This window comes from Athene cunicularia, assembly GCF_003259725.1.
Source record: "Athene cunicularia isolate RWA chromosome 9 unlocalized genomic scaffold, athCun1 chr9_part1, whole genome shotgun sequence".
Classification (NCBI taxonomy): Eukaryota; Metazoa; Chordata; class Aves; order Strigiformes; family Strigidae; genus Athene; species Athene cunicularia.
Genome location: NW_020799110.1, coordinates 2,532,446 through 2,549,004, shown reverse-complemented (window position 1 = coordinate 2,549,004; position 16,559 = coordinate 2,532,446). Strand labels below are relative to the sequence as shown.

Genomic DNA, 16,559 nt, shown 5'->3' with positions numbered 1-16,559 from the left:
ATGTTTTAAAATAGGAACAAACTTAGGCCACGTTTTTTTTGCAAGCTTAATGCTTCAGTTCTGAAACCATGGTCCTTGCGTGCTGACAATAACTAGTATCATCTTTTTCAGCCTTTTTTTTTGGCCAAAGTTTTTAAAACTAGTGTTTCTGCAACGCATCCCTAGTTATCTCGACGGAAAATGCCTCTTGCTGCCTGGGAGATGGAGTGCTGATGGAAATCTGCCTATATTCTGCAAGGCTTCCCATTTAATCAGCTATTGAACCTTAATATTGAAAAGACTCAGAAATTCTCCTTCGGTCAAGTCCTTCTGACGGTGGAGGCCGATGCGCTGCAGCTCACCCCAGCCAAAGGGGTGGGGTGACACGGGGACACGCTTGGACTTCCCTTGGGGTGCACTGAGGGTTTGCAGCAGCACTCCTGCCCGGGATCTGTTCAGGCTTTGGAAAGGGAAACGCTAACTCAAGAGCATGCACCAACACCTGTGTTTGGGGAGCTCCTGAAACCTGCCGATGATCTCCAGAACCCAAGTGCCTTGATTTCTTGTTACGGAGGAGAGAGCAGCGTCCTGCTCAGCCCTTACCTTTGATGGCAAAAGCTTTAGTACTGAAATTCTGCTAAAACAAAGCCCCTACACTCTGCCAATGGCAAGCTGGAAGCTGCGAGGAGAGAGAAGTACCCCGAGGAGCCTCCTTCACCTGGTCAGATCCTCGATGTCCACCAGCATGGCGTCCTGCTCCGTGTGCAGCTCGTCCCGAATGAGCAGCAGCTGCACCAGCTCCTCGTTCAAGCCTGGCACCGGGGAGAAAGGGGGTGAGTTTGTGGTGTCCCCGGGAACCCCAGTTTGGGACCTGCTGTGTCATCCTTCCCACCACATTACACGTAAGCTGGTGCGGAGAACCAGGAGGGACCTCCCCGGAGGACGCACACGATGCCGGGGAGAGGCACAGAGATTTTTATCCTTTTTCTAGGATAACCCATAACCCCCTTCCATGTCACTGCAAGCCAACGGTCCCTCCCGTAAAATAGCTCAGTGCAGCAGCAAAAATAAAGATGAATTTCTCAGTGCTTGTTCATGACGTTGGATTCTTGCTCGGGGTTGTGTCAAAAAGCGAGGAAGAAGAAAATGAAGAGGATCATGTGAAAAATTAACCTGCTGGCATGGGCTCCACTGAAGGCTGTCCTCGCCCATCACTCACTGCCAGAGCCGGTCGCTAGGCTGCTTAATTACAGCTACATTGGTTTAACACCTCTTCAGTTCGGGCAGCAAGCTCGGTGTTAATGACATTAACGCTCATGCGCCCAGACTTGGGTGCTTTCTAACGTGAGGCTAATTCACAAGCGAGTGGGGAAGGAGCATCACAGCAGCCCCCAACCAACCGGTTTTTTGGACCTACAGGCACCAACCCCAAAAAGGTTGATTATTTAATTAATTGGAAGATGGAGATCCTTTGGGGAGAGGAAAAAAAACACCCTGGCTCTTTTTGGAAAGAGCAAAGAGAGAGATGAGGCGGTGGGGCACTGTCCGTGCGGGCAAACGCAAGGACCTGAGACATGCTGAAGCACGGCAAGGGTGGATTTACCCTGGATGTTTGCTAAACTGGAGAGTTTCTCCACTCATGGATGGCTTGGATGATGGCGTAGCGTCACGTAAAGACACAGCCAGAAAGCCACCAATGGCAGGTGCTTCCAGGACAGGCAAACTTCCCAAGACTATTTTAACCCAACCAGGTTTTGAGTTACAAGTGGGGTGTTAGGTGCTGGTACAATGCTACAACCCTCCTCTTGTACAGAGCCAAGCAAGTGCTTTAGAAGAAACTGAAAAAAAAAAAAAAAAGGCAAGAAAAAAGCCAAAGGAGCCAAATCTGGAGAGAACACCACCTCCAACTACCGTGGCGTGCCTCTTCCATCTACTTGCGTTATCACACATTTACCAACATTTCTTAATTAAATGTGATGTACCAAAGAATAATTAAAGAAGTATCACTTACTTTCTATCTGTGAGTGGAGATCATTGACTATCACTTGTAGCTGCCCGATAGTCATGTCTCTTAGATCAGTGGGTTTTAAACTTCTCTTCATCAGGCATTCACTTATATGAGGCATATGTGGCAGCTGAAAAAAAAAATTGTCAATTTTTTACTGTTTTCTTCGAACTATTTGTATTTCTGAATGGAGGCAGTTTACATTGCTTGCATCCCCCTCTCACAAACACGCATCAATGGCTCCACTGGGACGACCAAATCGAGCTGAGACATCTACACAACATTTGACCCAAGTCTTCAAATTTATCAGATGATATAAAGGGACACGAGGGCTACGGCGGTGTTGTACCAAGTTGGGATTGCTCTGGGATGGGATGGGATGGGATGGGATGGCTACACCTCAGAGGATGAGCAGCGTCATGCCAGCCTCAACAACCTTGACGTTTCACCATCTCATTCCCTGCATCCATCCCGCTCCCGTAATGGCTTGGTAAGATGACACACGTTGACCCTTCAACTCTTGCCAGCCTGTTCCTATCTCCGCTGCTCCTCTGTGTGTCTACAAGCACTGCTGGCCGGTGTGCATGTCTCAAGAAGCAAAAGCAAAGAGCAAAAGGGCTGGTGTCATCCCCCAGGCCATCCCGCGGCCCCCACTTACAAGATCCGCTACCGGCGATTTCTTCCTGTTCTGCTTTTCCACCTCGACCTGCATTTTGGCCATGGGCTTCGCCATAGCCAAGGCCATTTTGGCTTCAGCTTGGAGTTTCTTTTGCCTGGTGAGGAAATCCATGTCGTCAAGGGACTCTGACTCTTCCTCCGTCGTGTCTCTGTCGGAGTAGGATGAACTCTGCTTGCTCTAGGGAAGCAGACACACAGCTGTTACAGCCCCGTCCCCCCACCAAAGACGTTTGCTGTTGGCTTAACATATTTTTGCACACTTACAAGCCGTACCATTTCTACGGAAACAGTGAAGAGCACAGATTTTTTTTATTTTAACACACAAGATTATATTTAAAAATCAGAGTAATTTCCAGATAGACACACAGACACAGACACACACACACACCCCCCCGAGCACTTTAAATGGAAAGAGGAGCCGACCAGACCAATAGGTGTTGAAGGGACAGACTGGTTAAGCTGGAAGAAAACATCTGGGGCTGTGGTGTTATATTCACAAAGGAAAAGAGAGGAGAGGAAGGCTGCCGGGAGCTGATACCACTTTGTATCCTTTACTACCCTGATACTTATCAGAGCCGAAAAGAAAGGGAGGAAGGAAGGAAGGAAGGAAGAAGGAACACCTTCTCGTGAAGGCATCTGCTCCATAGCAGCTCCGTGAGAGCCAGAGGCATTCCCTATCTGCCCCTCCACATCTCACGTTTCGTTTCTTGATGGCTGAAGATGCTTCTCTGGGGTTCAGCATTGCTATTTGATAAGGATCAACTGTTTATCAGCTTCCCTCAGGGATGCCCTACGATTTCCACACCCAAAGCCTCTACGGGACGGGTTCCCGGACCTACCATGGGCGACAATGGCGTGTCCAGGCTGGTTTCTGTCTTGCTGTCATCGGCATCGCTGTCCTTGTCGCTGCCACTGTCGTTCACAAAGCAAATCTGCAGGTTCATCCCACTTTGTAATCTGTGGGGGCGACGGCAGGAGGTGACGCCGCAGCCCCCTCTCCCCGCCGCGCCGACGGGGCACGCGGGTGAGACGCTGCAGCGCCGTCGGCAGCGAGTCGCTCGCGTTTTGAAAGGATGCTGGTGCCCTGATGCTGCGGTAGCCTCAGGAAAATATAAAAATTCTCACTTTTTTTTCCCCAAGATGGTCACCCCCCACCCAAAAGCAGAGCCAGGACCACCGGCTCGCAGCAGCAGGGCACGGGCAAGCTCCTGCTGCCTTTTCTGAGCGACAGCTCAACGCTGGACTGGAAACTCAGCACCACGGTGACAGCAAAGCTTCTACCACCATCTATTGATGAACTTCAGAATTACCAAGATGCTGAAGAGCTTTTGTCACCACAGGTGGCTATATTATTATATTAAATAAAATGTTATATATAAAATGTGTGTAAAATATAGTAAATATATTAATAGAAAAATATTTTACACATCAATAATAAAAACATGATTATATTATATAAAATAATGTGTTAACAATTGAAACTACTTATTCAGAAGGGCAATAAGCCTGTTTGTGGCCAAGAGGCACTACTGCACAGCAAGAGATCATTACTGTGTTTTCTGGACCCCCTGCACCATCGCCCAGTGTGGACAGATGAAGAACACGTTTCACTGGTGTGGGCTGATGTCCCCAGAAGAGCGTGGCCCACCAATTTCCAGGTGGACCCCATGGCTCACTCTGCACAGATCAGCCTCGGCAAGCAACCAAGGGAGCAGATTTTTTTGGATGAGAAGGTGTCTGTGAAAGCCCCCACTGATGCTCTGCAGTCGCCAGCTGAGCTCATGCACCCTGGGCTCTCCAGGACAATTCACCCAACGGACACCAGGCTCAGGCCTGTTCGCCTCCTACAAAACCTGCTCAGGCTTTGCACATCTTCCAAATTAATTAAAAATTCACCCTGCGAACTAGAGATTTCTGGGGTCAACTCCGTCAGCCTTCTCGGTGCATCATACTCCATCACCACCTGCTGAAGATGGGGCAAACCCCCTGACACCTTCTTGCTGCCTGTTAGTGCTCTTTCTCCATGGGGGGCCTTATATCAGTACTTACAGACAGCAAACTCTTATTTTCCATTTATTTTAGTGGAATTTCTTAGTCACTATTACCACAAAATAGATCACATTAATAACTGAAAGATGAGGGTGGTGAATCACTGGCACAGGTTGTCCAGAGAGGTAGTGGATGCCCCATCCCTGAAAACATTCAAGGTCAAGTTGGACGGGGCTCTGAGCAACCTGACCTAGCTGAAGATGTCCCTGCTCACTGCAGGAAGGTTGCACTAGACGCCCCTTTAAAGGCCTCTTCCAATCCAAACCACTCCATGATTTTATTCTATAATTCTGCACAAACTTCCAAGCCATGGTGGACAGCCACGGGTACCCAGGTCGGGGAGCAAGGGTGCACCCTTGCCTTTAAATTACATCACGCAAAAAAGGGCAGAACGAGAGCAAAAACAGGGGTGCGTGACTCACGTGCCTTTCAAGAGCACGACCCCAACGCCTGAAACCCAGCGCTTTGTCCTCTTGTCTTTCATACACAACCACGAGAGCAACGGTCCTGCAAAGGTTCCTGTAGCTCCTGAAACAGGCAGCGTGCAACACTAATGCTTTGCCTGGACTATAAATATTAACGAAACGCCCAAGCGCTCAGGTACAGCTGGTAATTTCTGGTGGCACAGCTGCCAAACCCTGCCGCGCAGCGTTAATTAGACCCGTGCTGTAATTACGAGATAGCGGCTCCTGGTTTAGCTGTAACTACACACAGCAAAACTGTTTTCCCTTTCAAATGACTCGCAGTTCAATTTAATTTCGCAATTGTACCTCTCCGGTGCAATAACAGTATTCCTCCTGGCTTTACGTCTCTCTAGGATTTTTTTTTATTTTTTTTTTCTTCCTCTCCCACACCATGGCAACAGGTAGATCTTCGCTCCCAATGTGGGAGGTGTTCAATGCTTCCCAAGTGCCATGGGTTACTCCCTGGCAGCTGAATATAAACAAGCCTTTCTGGAGTATAGTTGAGGTGGAAATGTTAAAAATCAGAATAAGTGAGTTATCCACGCTACCCAGTGTGCCAGTCCCAGGGATGGAGCCGCGTCTAGCAAGCAGAGCCTGCACGGAGCATGTGGACGTGGTGGGGTAGGCAGGGAGCCACGTTAAAGCTCATTTTTTCCATTCTTTGGTGCTTTCCGTGCGTGAGATTAATTGCCCTCCACTGCCCTGCTGCCACCAGGGCTGGCTACCAGCATCAGATCTGTTTCTAATGGGCTGCCACCTCCCGCGCCACCGAAGGAAGATGTGCTTTCCCAAAGTCATGGTTTATCACCACCCGTCACCACGCTGCCTGACGCAGGACTGGTGGGACCACGGGACCGTCCTTAAGCCTTGCCCTGCTTCCAACACGCGTATCTGGCATTAAACCAGGTATTCAGACATTAAAATCCTCAGTATTTGGCAACTCAACATAAAGAACTCCTTGGAAAAAAATCCAGACTTAATCCACTATTTTCCACTTTTTTGTGCATCCGCGGTACTTCCGCCACCGTTTTGATCTGCCCAAGTTCAAAGGCAACGCTCAGTTCAGGGCAGAGATCCTAAATTAAAACTTGATGGAAACCTAACTCAGGAAGCTTCAGCTCATTTGCTTTATCCCCTGAGCACCCAAATATCTCTTCTACACAGTTTTAAACTAATATTTTAGCACATACTTTACAACTATTTACGGAACGTACAACTATTGCACTTGGAGCAGAAGACGTTGTTCTAAAACAAGGAAAAATCAACAATATTGTTGCAAGCAAAAACCGAGGGATCCTCCAAAGGGCAGGTCTCAGGACATCCTGCTGGGAGCATCTCACACTCTTTCCAAGGAGGTTTTGGCCTGTGAGGCCAGCTGGCTTACCGGGAGGAGAGGCTCGGCTTGCCGCTCTTGCTGCAGCTGGTGTAAAGTCCAGGGCCATCGTCGAAGAAACTGCCCAGAGCCAACTTCTGCCTGATGGACTCCCGCTCATTCTTCTGGGCCTAGAAGGGCGATAAGAAAGGACGAAGCTGCTGGTCACGTCGGCGGGCAGGAAGGCGAGTTGTCCCACCAGCCCCACCACCACGCTCATGATGACCAGCAGCCCCCAAGTTGTGTCCCATGTTTGGGCGGACCACACAGCCCATCCCAACAGAGAAGCCCACCTGCACGTCTCTCTCCACATACTGATCAATATTTATCTATATATCCCATAATACGTAACATATACACTGATATCTGTACCTAGATCCATATACAGACACGGAGGCCATGCTTGCACCACGAGCATCTTCCACTTCCCTAAGCAGCCTCCAAAACCGCACAATCCATCTTCTGCCAACATGCTTAGATTTATTTTTAACCATTTCCATCAAATTATCCAGTTTTCAAACATTTTTTTTTTTTTCCTCGAATAAGAGCAAACTACAAAATGACTTGAAATTAATGATCACGGATATGACTGTGTAATCCATGTGCAATAAATGAAAATCACAGATCTAGATTCAAAATTAGTACCCGTACTATCCCCGTGTCTGTCACTAATGGATTATGTGCCAACGCTGACAACAAATTCATACAAGGCGACAAGTTATTGATAGAAGGAACGTTTTTGAAGCCCTCAAACATTTCATTTTAAAATAACACATAATGCCCAATCAAGAACACACAACAAAAGAAAACATAGCAGGCAAGCACGGGCTGCTTTCACGGTGTTAATTAATATAATTGTGCTTCCCATATTTCACCTAAGTAAAAATAAAGCACCTTTTTTTGATACAAGGAAGTAAGATACAACAAAATGCAAATTATGAATGTAAAATTGCTAATACTTTAATTCCAACTCCAGTGCTGACTACGTACGTTATCACCCTGCCCATTATGTTGTCAATCCCTTACCAAAATACATTTCTAACCCAACTCCTTTTATGTAAAATATTTCAAATATTAAAAATAACCCCCATGGCATTAAGCAGTATCGAATTTTTGGGTTCAGCTCCCAAAGTTCTACGCAGACTGCCCAGCTATGTTTTTTTTTTTTTCCTTTGTTTTTTTCAGGTTTCAGTAATTGATGCCTCGATCTTAAAAGAAGAAATAGCCAGCCCTGTCGGTGAAGGGAGCACAGTGGAAAAAAACCAAAAACCTAAGTAAAAAAAGAGTGAGAAATATTTTTTTAGCGGACTGAAAGCAGAGAGAGGGCTGCCCGTGCTGGTTCCTCCTGCTGCCCATCTCATGACGCATGTGGGTGTCTCCCCTGTGTCAGCTGCATCCCTCAGCGCATCAATATTTCACGAAGTCATGGATATTCAGCCTCCCTGTTTTTCCGACTCAGATGATCCTCTCCCACATCTTCCCATCTCCTTCTGATTTTCCTTGTGTTCCAACAGAAATCAGGAGCCCAAAGCACATCTCCACCTCCTCCTGCCCAGCTGGGACGCCACATCCCAGCCTCCACGCCAGCTGGGACCGCTCCCTCCCCCAGCAGCACCTACCCTGTGTGTGCTGAAAACTACTCTTCTTCTTTGCATTAAAATACACATAAATACAGACACGCTTTCACATATTTACCCCCTTCAGATGGGGCTGTCTCTCCAGATCTTTTTTTTTAAAATTTTTTTTCTCCATTTCCCACCGAGACGCAACTGCTCCCACTTTGACATCTGTACGTTTAATCAACGTGCAATTTGTTTTCTCCAGCAGGTCATTACTGAGGATACTAATAACATTGCTCCCAGGACTGAGCTCAGAATATCCCATTTTATAACCCAGACACAGGCTAATGACCGTAAAGAAACCAGGAGTCCTATTTGTTATCATAAAATAGGGAACAGTTACTAAGAAATAGAATATACCTCAGGGAACTGGACTTTAGGCTTTAGATGAATTACCCAACAGCTGGAGTATACATCCTGAGTTGGGCATCGAAAACTATAAATTAAGAAGGAAAACTGCAAGTGGTTTTTTTTTCTGACTATCAAATATACTTATTTGGTATATAAAAAATAGCGGATCAAAACCTCAAAATGCAAAGGCACTAGAGCAAGAAAAACATAACCCCGTGTTATTTAAATGTGTATTTTGACACCGAATCAAAAAAGGTCTGTATTTGTGAAAGAGGGGTCTGGCGTAGAGCTGACGTCTGGTTCAGACAATTATTTTAAACAAAAGGCTGCTTTTTATTTTTAAGGCGAAACGGTTTGGGGCGGATGTTTTCCATTCTTACCGTTGACCTTCCAATTCGAAAGGTCGGTGGCTACCTTTGTTTAAGTACATGAATAAAAACACAACGTCACATTATGGCCGTGTGACTGCCTACATGTACAACACTTCACACAACCCTTCCAGTAAAGGCAAACTGCCAGGAGAGGTTCAGCCTTTCCCCACGGCGGACTCAGCACGGCCCCCCAGCCCCACCGCCTGCTGCAATTATTGCTGTTTATAAATCTACTGCAAGCCCCTCTCCGGCAGTTGCAGATTGCACACAACCATTTGTGCTCCTCACCACCCGCCTCCGACACGTGCCAGCACCGAGTCCATCCCCCCAAACCCCCACAGTTTTGATCGAGAGCCTGAATTTATCCAATATACGCCTTCTGCCCATCCCTGGGGGCACGCGGGGGGACTGCTGATGCCAGGGGCTGTCCCTGACTGACCCGATGCGGGATGGAGAGCGGATCCCCACGGCCGTGGGCACAAGATTTCTGCAGTTTTCTGGGAAACTGAGCAAAGTCCACACTGTGTTATTTATGTCCCTGAAGCAGCAGTAGCTGGACTGCTCTTTTCATACACTCCACACCGTTTAGCATGCAGGCACCTGTACCAGCAGCCTTTACTCATCACAGACATCACCCGAAACAGCACGTAAAACTGCGCGTGGGAGATTTCTTTGGCGTTGAGGTGTAGCAGTGCTTTGCCAGGCTCTTCATCGTGCTCCAAGACCCCCCCACCTTGGGTCCTACTCATGACCAGTGACAGCGCTGCTGCAGTTGCCCCGCTGGTACCAAACCCCGATCGAACACCCGGTGTGCTTTGCTAAGGCGCTGCGTGTTTGGAGAGGGAAAAGTCCAATTACCCAGACAATTACAGAATAAGGGGTGCCAGGGTGATCCACCGGCACCGAACAGGGTGACAGCCCGGGCCTGGCCCCGGCCAGGAGCTCTGGGACACGGCCAGGCCACCCAGGCTATTTTTGCCAGGGTCTGTCATTACCAGCTATGGACAATTACTATATTTAAAGACCCACAGACAGCACCTCATTTTATCTCTGTGAAGCGCAAAGACTATTCCTGGATTTACAAACAGAAATTGTAATGCAGAACATTTTGGTTTTATCTCCTTTTTGTTCGCCGGGGATTTGCCAGTAAACACAAAACCAGGTCAAACGTGTGAATCTCAAGCCACATGGCAAATTGCCTTAAAACTCGGGGGTCTCGAGGTACGGGGACACATTTGGAAACATCTACGTTTTCTTTATCATAAAGCGATATGGAAACACAGGGGGAGGAAGGTTTGCTGCCCTGTGCCGGCATGTTAAACACCGCTGAGCACTTCCCCGCTCCGGCACCCGAAACCCAGCACCCTGGGAGGGTGTTGGGCAGCGTTTCGGCGGGTCCCCCTCCTGCCAAGAGAGCGACTGTTGGCAGACAAAGGCTCCTTTTTGTCCCTTACCTTTTTATAACTCCCCTCCCCGGCCGGCGGGGCTGCTTTCCTGATGACATCACCCATGCCATCACCCTCCCGACTCATCTCCTTCGCTCCCGGGTCCTCACGTGGCCGGTGAAACGCTCCCGCCGGGGCATCTCAGTCCTTCCTCCGCTCTTCCATCGGCACCATGGGATCGAGCGCTCACTCCCGGGGCCAAGCCCTGTGCCAGCCCACCGTCCCACGGCCGGGATGCTTCCCCGGCCCCCCTCGCCTCCCAGCCGCTCCGGAGCACCTTGCTTTTCCCTAATAAAGTCAACGGCAGCGCCGGAGCCTCGGCCAGCTGATGGGAGAGAGGCGAGGGCTGTGCGGGCCAGGGAAGCCGCGTCCTCCTCCAGCCACTGCCAGCGCCGGATAAAAATAGCCCCGAGCCCTCGCCGGCTACACAAGGGCAGGAAAAAACCCGGTGTCTGATGTCAAAATCCAAGCCAGGCAGCGTAGTCACGGCAGGAGGAAGGGGCTTTCTCCCGGGGTTTTCAGCGTGGAAGTTATCCTAATGAAATCCCAGCGATCGGAGAAGCTGAATCCCACCGCCGGGGCACTGAACCCGGGGAGAGCCGGAGCCGTCCTCAGCTCTCGCACAGGATGGGCAATGACAACCACAAAATGAAGTCTTGTTTTCACTCCTTACACAAAAAAACACCAGGAAGGACCCCAGGGAGCTATTTCTTGGCTAAACCAGCTTTTTCAGGTGCAGAAAAAAAGTTTCTAGGAATTAACCAACAGAGCTCAAAAAGGTGTCCAGCCTTAACCTGCCATCCGTCCTGGGGGCTCGCAGGGCCCTGGTCCCTGCTCGGGGTGTTCGAGCTCCCAGGGGGGCTCTGTAGCCCCCAAACCTTCACTGCTTACAGCTCCAGCAGATCCAGGCTTCGCAACGCAGGCGCTGTCCTCCAACCCCACACAAATCCTGCTCAGCCCTTGCCGAGATCCCAGCAGCATCACACCCATCGCGGGGCACAACGGTCGCTCCGGATCAGCTGTGGGTGGGCAGCGAGAGGCTGGGATGGCACCTTGAGGCAGGCATTGCTACAGGGAATCCTCAGAAAGATGGGATTTACGCCACAGTTTCTCAGCGATCCTCGAATCGGGGCGCACCTGCCACAGAGTTCTGCATAGGCTGCATGCTAGAGGAATTATTTTAAAAGCCCAACAAAGTTTACGTGTTTAAATCCAAGTCACGCTGACATCATTTCACCCAAAATGCAGAGTCTAGCTCGATTACCAGCTCTAACAACATACAAATTATGCATCATGACATTAGTCTACTCTAAAGTTTCAGAAACAAAACAGGAATCATAAACAGGATTGTTTAATTCCATTCGTGTCCCAGGACACTTCTTCGTAACTGTAATTCCCAAACGAAACAAAGTCGTTCTCTGGATACTTCATTATCTTTAGTTCCCCTCCACTGCTGACTCATTGTGTCCTTTCCTGCTGTCGCTCAATTGACTTCCTCTCCCAGCCGTGGGGACGGATCCTGACACAATTCAATCTGAAACAAAATATAATCCCACAGCCCGCGAGGAAGGATGTGGTGGCCAGGAGCACTGGGCTGAGGGCTGAGCCTGCACTTTGCCACGTGCTTCTCTCCCAGTTTGGCCCATCGGAGGGGGATGGCCCCCAACATCCTCCCTGGCTGAGACAGGGAGCCCCAGCCCGGTCCTGCTGTGCCCGTGGTACCCAACTCGTGGAGGGGGGAGGATGCTGCGTGAGGGATACTGGCTATGTGCAAGCCACCCCTCTGCAAACTGGCATCAAGTCACTCCTAAGGGTAGGAAGCAACACAGCTTACTGGAAATATTTTTAGCGCTTTTCATTCACATTTTATAAAAAATGTTTTATCCCCCATCCCAGCTTTCAGGCCAGCTCACCTCTGCCCTGCCCTCTGAGCTCCAGGACTGGCCTCCCCAAAGCTGGTCTCAGCCTCCAGTGAAAACCCCACTTCAAGGCAACAGGAAAAAAAAAACCAAAACCAGAAGAGGCACAGCTGGGAGCCTCTGCACACCTCTAAGCATTGCTGGAGGCAAATCTGGGTGGCCAGGACTAGACCCAACCCTGCACTCCTGGCAGGCACATCTCCCCACTACAGAGAAAAGGCCCAAGTAAACTCTGGATATCAAAACCACATGACAAATGAGTGTTGGGGTTGTCTCAGCGCAGGGACCAAACCCTTTGGTATTCAGCCCCTTCCTCACCTGATGCAAAAGGCCTCCGCGGGCAGACAGGCAGCACCGGAGTGCCCGACAAACCCCCAGGACCGTCCCTCCCGCAACCGGCCTCTGCTTCAAACATTTATTGTACGTAGAGGGTTTAAACAAAAGAACAAAAAATCAATGGTGGGGGCTACGCTGTCGGGTACACTCCACATTGGCATTGCTAGCCAAGGACTCCTCACACGTCAAGAAGGAAACTGGCCTCCATGGCTACAGCTGCCACGGCTCCTCCAGCAGCCCACGGCAACGCTGGCACCGGGGAGAGGTAGCCACGGCCACCTCGGCCTGCTTTTGTTTTTATAGCATGAAAATAGGGCTCAGAACGGGTGTATACGGAGCAGGTCAGCTGAGGTGGCCCTACGGCAGGAGCACACGGCCACAGGCTCAGCACCTGAGGGGCCCTAAAGTCATCCTTAAGCCAGGCAGAGAAATAGGACACATCAAGTTTTATGTGCTTTAAACATGCACCGATTGCTTACGGACAAGCAAGCACCTAAATTTAACTCCACCGTGCACACATAACGCTTGCTTGAGTCAATGGAAAACCCCTCAACGCTGCTGGGGCATATTCCATCGGGGGAGGAAAACACCACCCTGTTTTCTGTGGGGCTCCCACACATCACCGGTTACCGAGTTAGTAGATAAAACCCCAAAATTCCCAGTGAAGTTCAACAAAAGCACCTTCCCGGCCAAACCGGTGTTTGCGGCCACGCAGTACTCAGGCCAGGGCATCCAGGTGATCTCAAGCTGCCAGAACTATCTCAGAAAACGTTTATTTTATTGTAAAGGTTGGGATAAATCTGTTCCGAAGAGTCCCTTCAGAGCACAGCACCTTTTCAGCAGCACAGAGCAGGCAGGACAAGAAATCCCTGCAAATTTAGGGATGAGATGGACCATGCCCTCCTTCTGAGCATGCTTCCCCGAGCTTCAGCACACCAAATGCTTTACACCCACTTCACAGAGTTTGTTTTTTTTTTTTTAATCTCAAACAAGAAGGCCTTCAGCCTCAGCTCTCTATAACACAGGCTTTATTTTGTTTCATCCTAAGTGGTTTGGGATGCACTGGGCCACACGAACGGAGGTTCCTCCGCTGTACCGCGACGTGGCATCCCTTCAGCGCAGCAGCCACGGGCGAGAGGCCGGGCCAACAGCTCTTCAGAGCTCCGTGGTGGGTTTTGTGGCATTTAAGGGTTTCTCCAAGGCCCGTCTCTTGGGCTTATATTCTGCCATGAGAATTTGTATTCACTTCAGTGAAAAAGATGATGACAGTCCGGTATTTCGACACGCCACAAAAGCCTACAAAACCATAAAGAAAACCCCGACCCGCCTCAGAAATTATTTCAAAGCAAAATCTCATTTTTCACATGAGATTTTTTTTTTTCTTTTTATTTTTCTTCGCACATGTAAAGCCCGGTACCATCTCCAGAGCGACCCACCCGCCAGCAGATAGCTCAGACCGTGACTGATGCCAGCGCACGGAGCCAAACCCCGTTCCCACGGGCAACTGCCTGTTTGGAGGCTCCCGCCTTAGGCATGGGCACGGGGTGAGGGGGGGGACACTTCTTCACTTTTAAAGGCGCATTAAAACATCAGCCCAAAGAGATGATGTACACCTAGACATGTTACCCACTCGCATAGTGGTGGCAAAGAAACACCAAGGACGCTGGCAACAGCCTGAAGAGTCCTGTTCTGCTCCACGCTAAGGTGGACCTGTCAGGCAACGCTGAAAATATGCATTTACAAAGCAAATTCGAACACTGGCTAAGGCTGCAGGCCAGTAAAGCACTGCTAATGCACACATCAGAATAAAACCTTTATTTCTGCGTTAAGGCCGGGATTTGCACGCTGGCCTTCCATTCTGTGCGAGCTCAGGACCTCACAAAACGTCACCCCAATGTGCACGAGCTGACATTTTTTCTTGTCAAACCGTAGGAGAAACACGGAGCCCTGAGCAAAGTGTTTGGCGTCGGAAGGGAAAGCAGTGTAAAATAGGAAAATAGAAATAACGAGGAGAAAAACACACAGCACGGAGAGTGGCAGGCGGTGCATGCCTCCAGGAACGGTGCCGGATGCTGGGACCTCCTGACCACGGAGGACTTGGCCTAAATTCAAAGCGGTGAACCTGACTTAGCCCCATCCCAAACCCCGGGAGGCCCGAGAGGCACCTGCACTTCAGCGAGCCGCAGCGACAACTCGTTTATGGTACGAAACCAGCCTTTCGAGGCAAACCACGGCATAAACAGAAACACCCTCCTCTCCCTCAGCACCCGCCTGCGCTGCGCCCCGTCCCCAGCACCCGCCCTGCCGCGGAGCTTACGGCCCTGCCACGACGCGGTCTTCTGCTGAATTTCTCCAAAACAAACACACTTTCCAGTTTTCCCCATGCCTTGGCTCGTCCCTCTATTTGGTTTATTTTTAAGTTCATTTAGCAGCTTCGAAAAAAGGGGTGTGAGGAGGGAGAAGGGCAGAGTTAGACACTGTCACCCTCCTGCCCCCGGGGCGCTCGGGGCAGCCACCAAAATCCTATCATTGCTGGCCTCAGTCTGATCCAAAACCCGGCCACAAAAGGATTAAAACTTGGCCTTTAGGTTAATGGGTTTGGGAGGGGGCTGGGGTTGCTCCTAATCTCTGCAGCATCACAGGGAGGTTTTGAAACAGAATTCATTTGAAAACCCATTTCTCTGGACTTTTTTTTTTTTTTTTTTCCCCCCCTAAGATTTGCAGGCTTTCTGGCTGTTTTCACTCTAATATTTAGAGGTTTGGAGGAGAGGAACCAATTCATAAACAAGCAAGTAGATTAAAGCAGATAAAAGGCGCAGCCGTCGCAGCAAGGCCGGCGCATTAACATGCAGGGCTGGTGGCCAGGCCTGCGCCGCAGCAGCTCGGCATCCATCGCTCGCCATCGCTCGCCCACAGCCACGGACCAGCTTCCACCCGGGAAACAATGCGCAACCTTTAACCCTTGCGTTCCTACGAGGACGCTGGGAAAACATCCGCCGTGGGGAAACAATGGCACCATTTATTAAGGCGGTAGAGAGCAACAGGCTCAGAGCTGCAGGAAAATCAGCTGCCTTAAAACAGAGGCTGGGAAAAAAAAAAAAAGAAAAACCAACAGGAATATTTTTTTTTTTTTTTCAAGATGCAAATTCATCTCCAGAAGCATTGGATAGATTGAAAACATTCAGAAAAAAAAAAAAAAAAAAAAAAAAAAAAAAATCTTTCCAACTCTCTCTCTCTCTCTGTATATACTTTGGCATCTTTTCCCTTCACGATAAATTTTGCAGTATGAGATATTTTCTCTTAAAACACGGACTGGAGTTTGAATTAAATGTGGGGTGGGGAGGGAAATGATGAGCCGCTGTCCTGGGCAAAACCCCATCTCCTGAGGGTCCAGCTCGGCCCCGCCGCGAACGCCTGTTGGGTATTTTACAATTTGACTGGGATTTCACTGCCCACCGCACATACGCAGACGCATTTCTCAGCACCACCGCGGAGGATGGACAAACGTTTGGGCACTGAATAATCCGCCTCCACCACGGAGCCCCCGAACACGCCATTTCCCGTGCAGGTGCACCCGGTGGCACCCACCCTTTCTTTAGAGGGAAATAACCCCCCAATATCAGCCCACCCTACGCTCTCCTTCGCCCCACTGAAAGAAGCCGGACGATGCTCAGCAAACACGGTTGTCAGCGCTGCCAGGGACCCCCTCCCCGTCCCCGTCCCCCCCCTCCATCCCCAGGGATGCTCCGAGGGGGAAGCGCTGCCTCCCCCGACCCACCGCCGGGGCTTGCGCGGATTATTTAGCAGAACGACACGGACCACGGCGAGACCGCATCTGAAAATAAGGACGCTGCGGGCCAGCTCTCACGTTTCGCTAAATCTGCGGGATTTGCGCAGAGCAACGGGCCATTTATTCTCGTCTAAAATTGGCACCTCCCGAAGGTGCAAACCCGCCCCTCGCTCACTTACAC

General features: G+C 49.9%; 1 protein-coding gene across 2 annotated transcripts in view; it reads right to left on the bottom strand.

Moving 5' to 3' along the window:
- The window catches only part of SCHIP1 (schwannomin interacting protein 1), a 31,570-nt gene that overhangs the window by 2,728 nt on the left and 12,283 nt on the right, over nt 1–16,559 (bottom strand). Inside the window, exons 1-6 of one of the 2 annotated variants that reach the window (XM_026854672.1) lie at nt 10,343–10,420; nt 6,560–6,678; nt 3,502–3,619; nt 2,643–2,840; nt 1,991–2,114; nt 698–791 (exon numbers count right to left, since the gene is read on the bottom strand). In XM_026854672.1, the coding sequence (XP_026710473.1) occupies nt 698–791; nt 1,991–2,114; nt 2,643–2,840; nt 3,502–3,619; nt 6,560–6,678; nt 10,343–10,420 (731 nt within the window). Of the gene's footprint in view, nt 1–697; nt 792–1,990; nt 2,115–2,642; nt 2,841–3,501; nt 3,620–6,559; nt 6,679–10,342; nt 10,421–16,559 lie in introns of those variants that run through there. The other variant, XM_026854673.1, reaches the window with a different exon arrangement.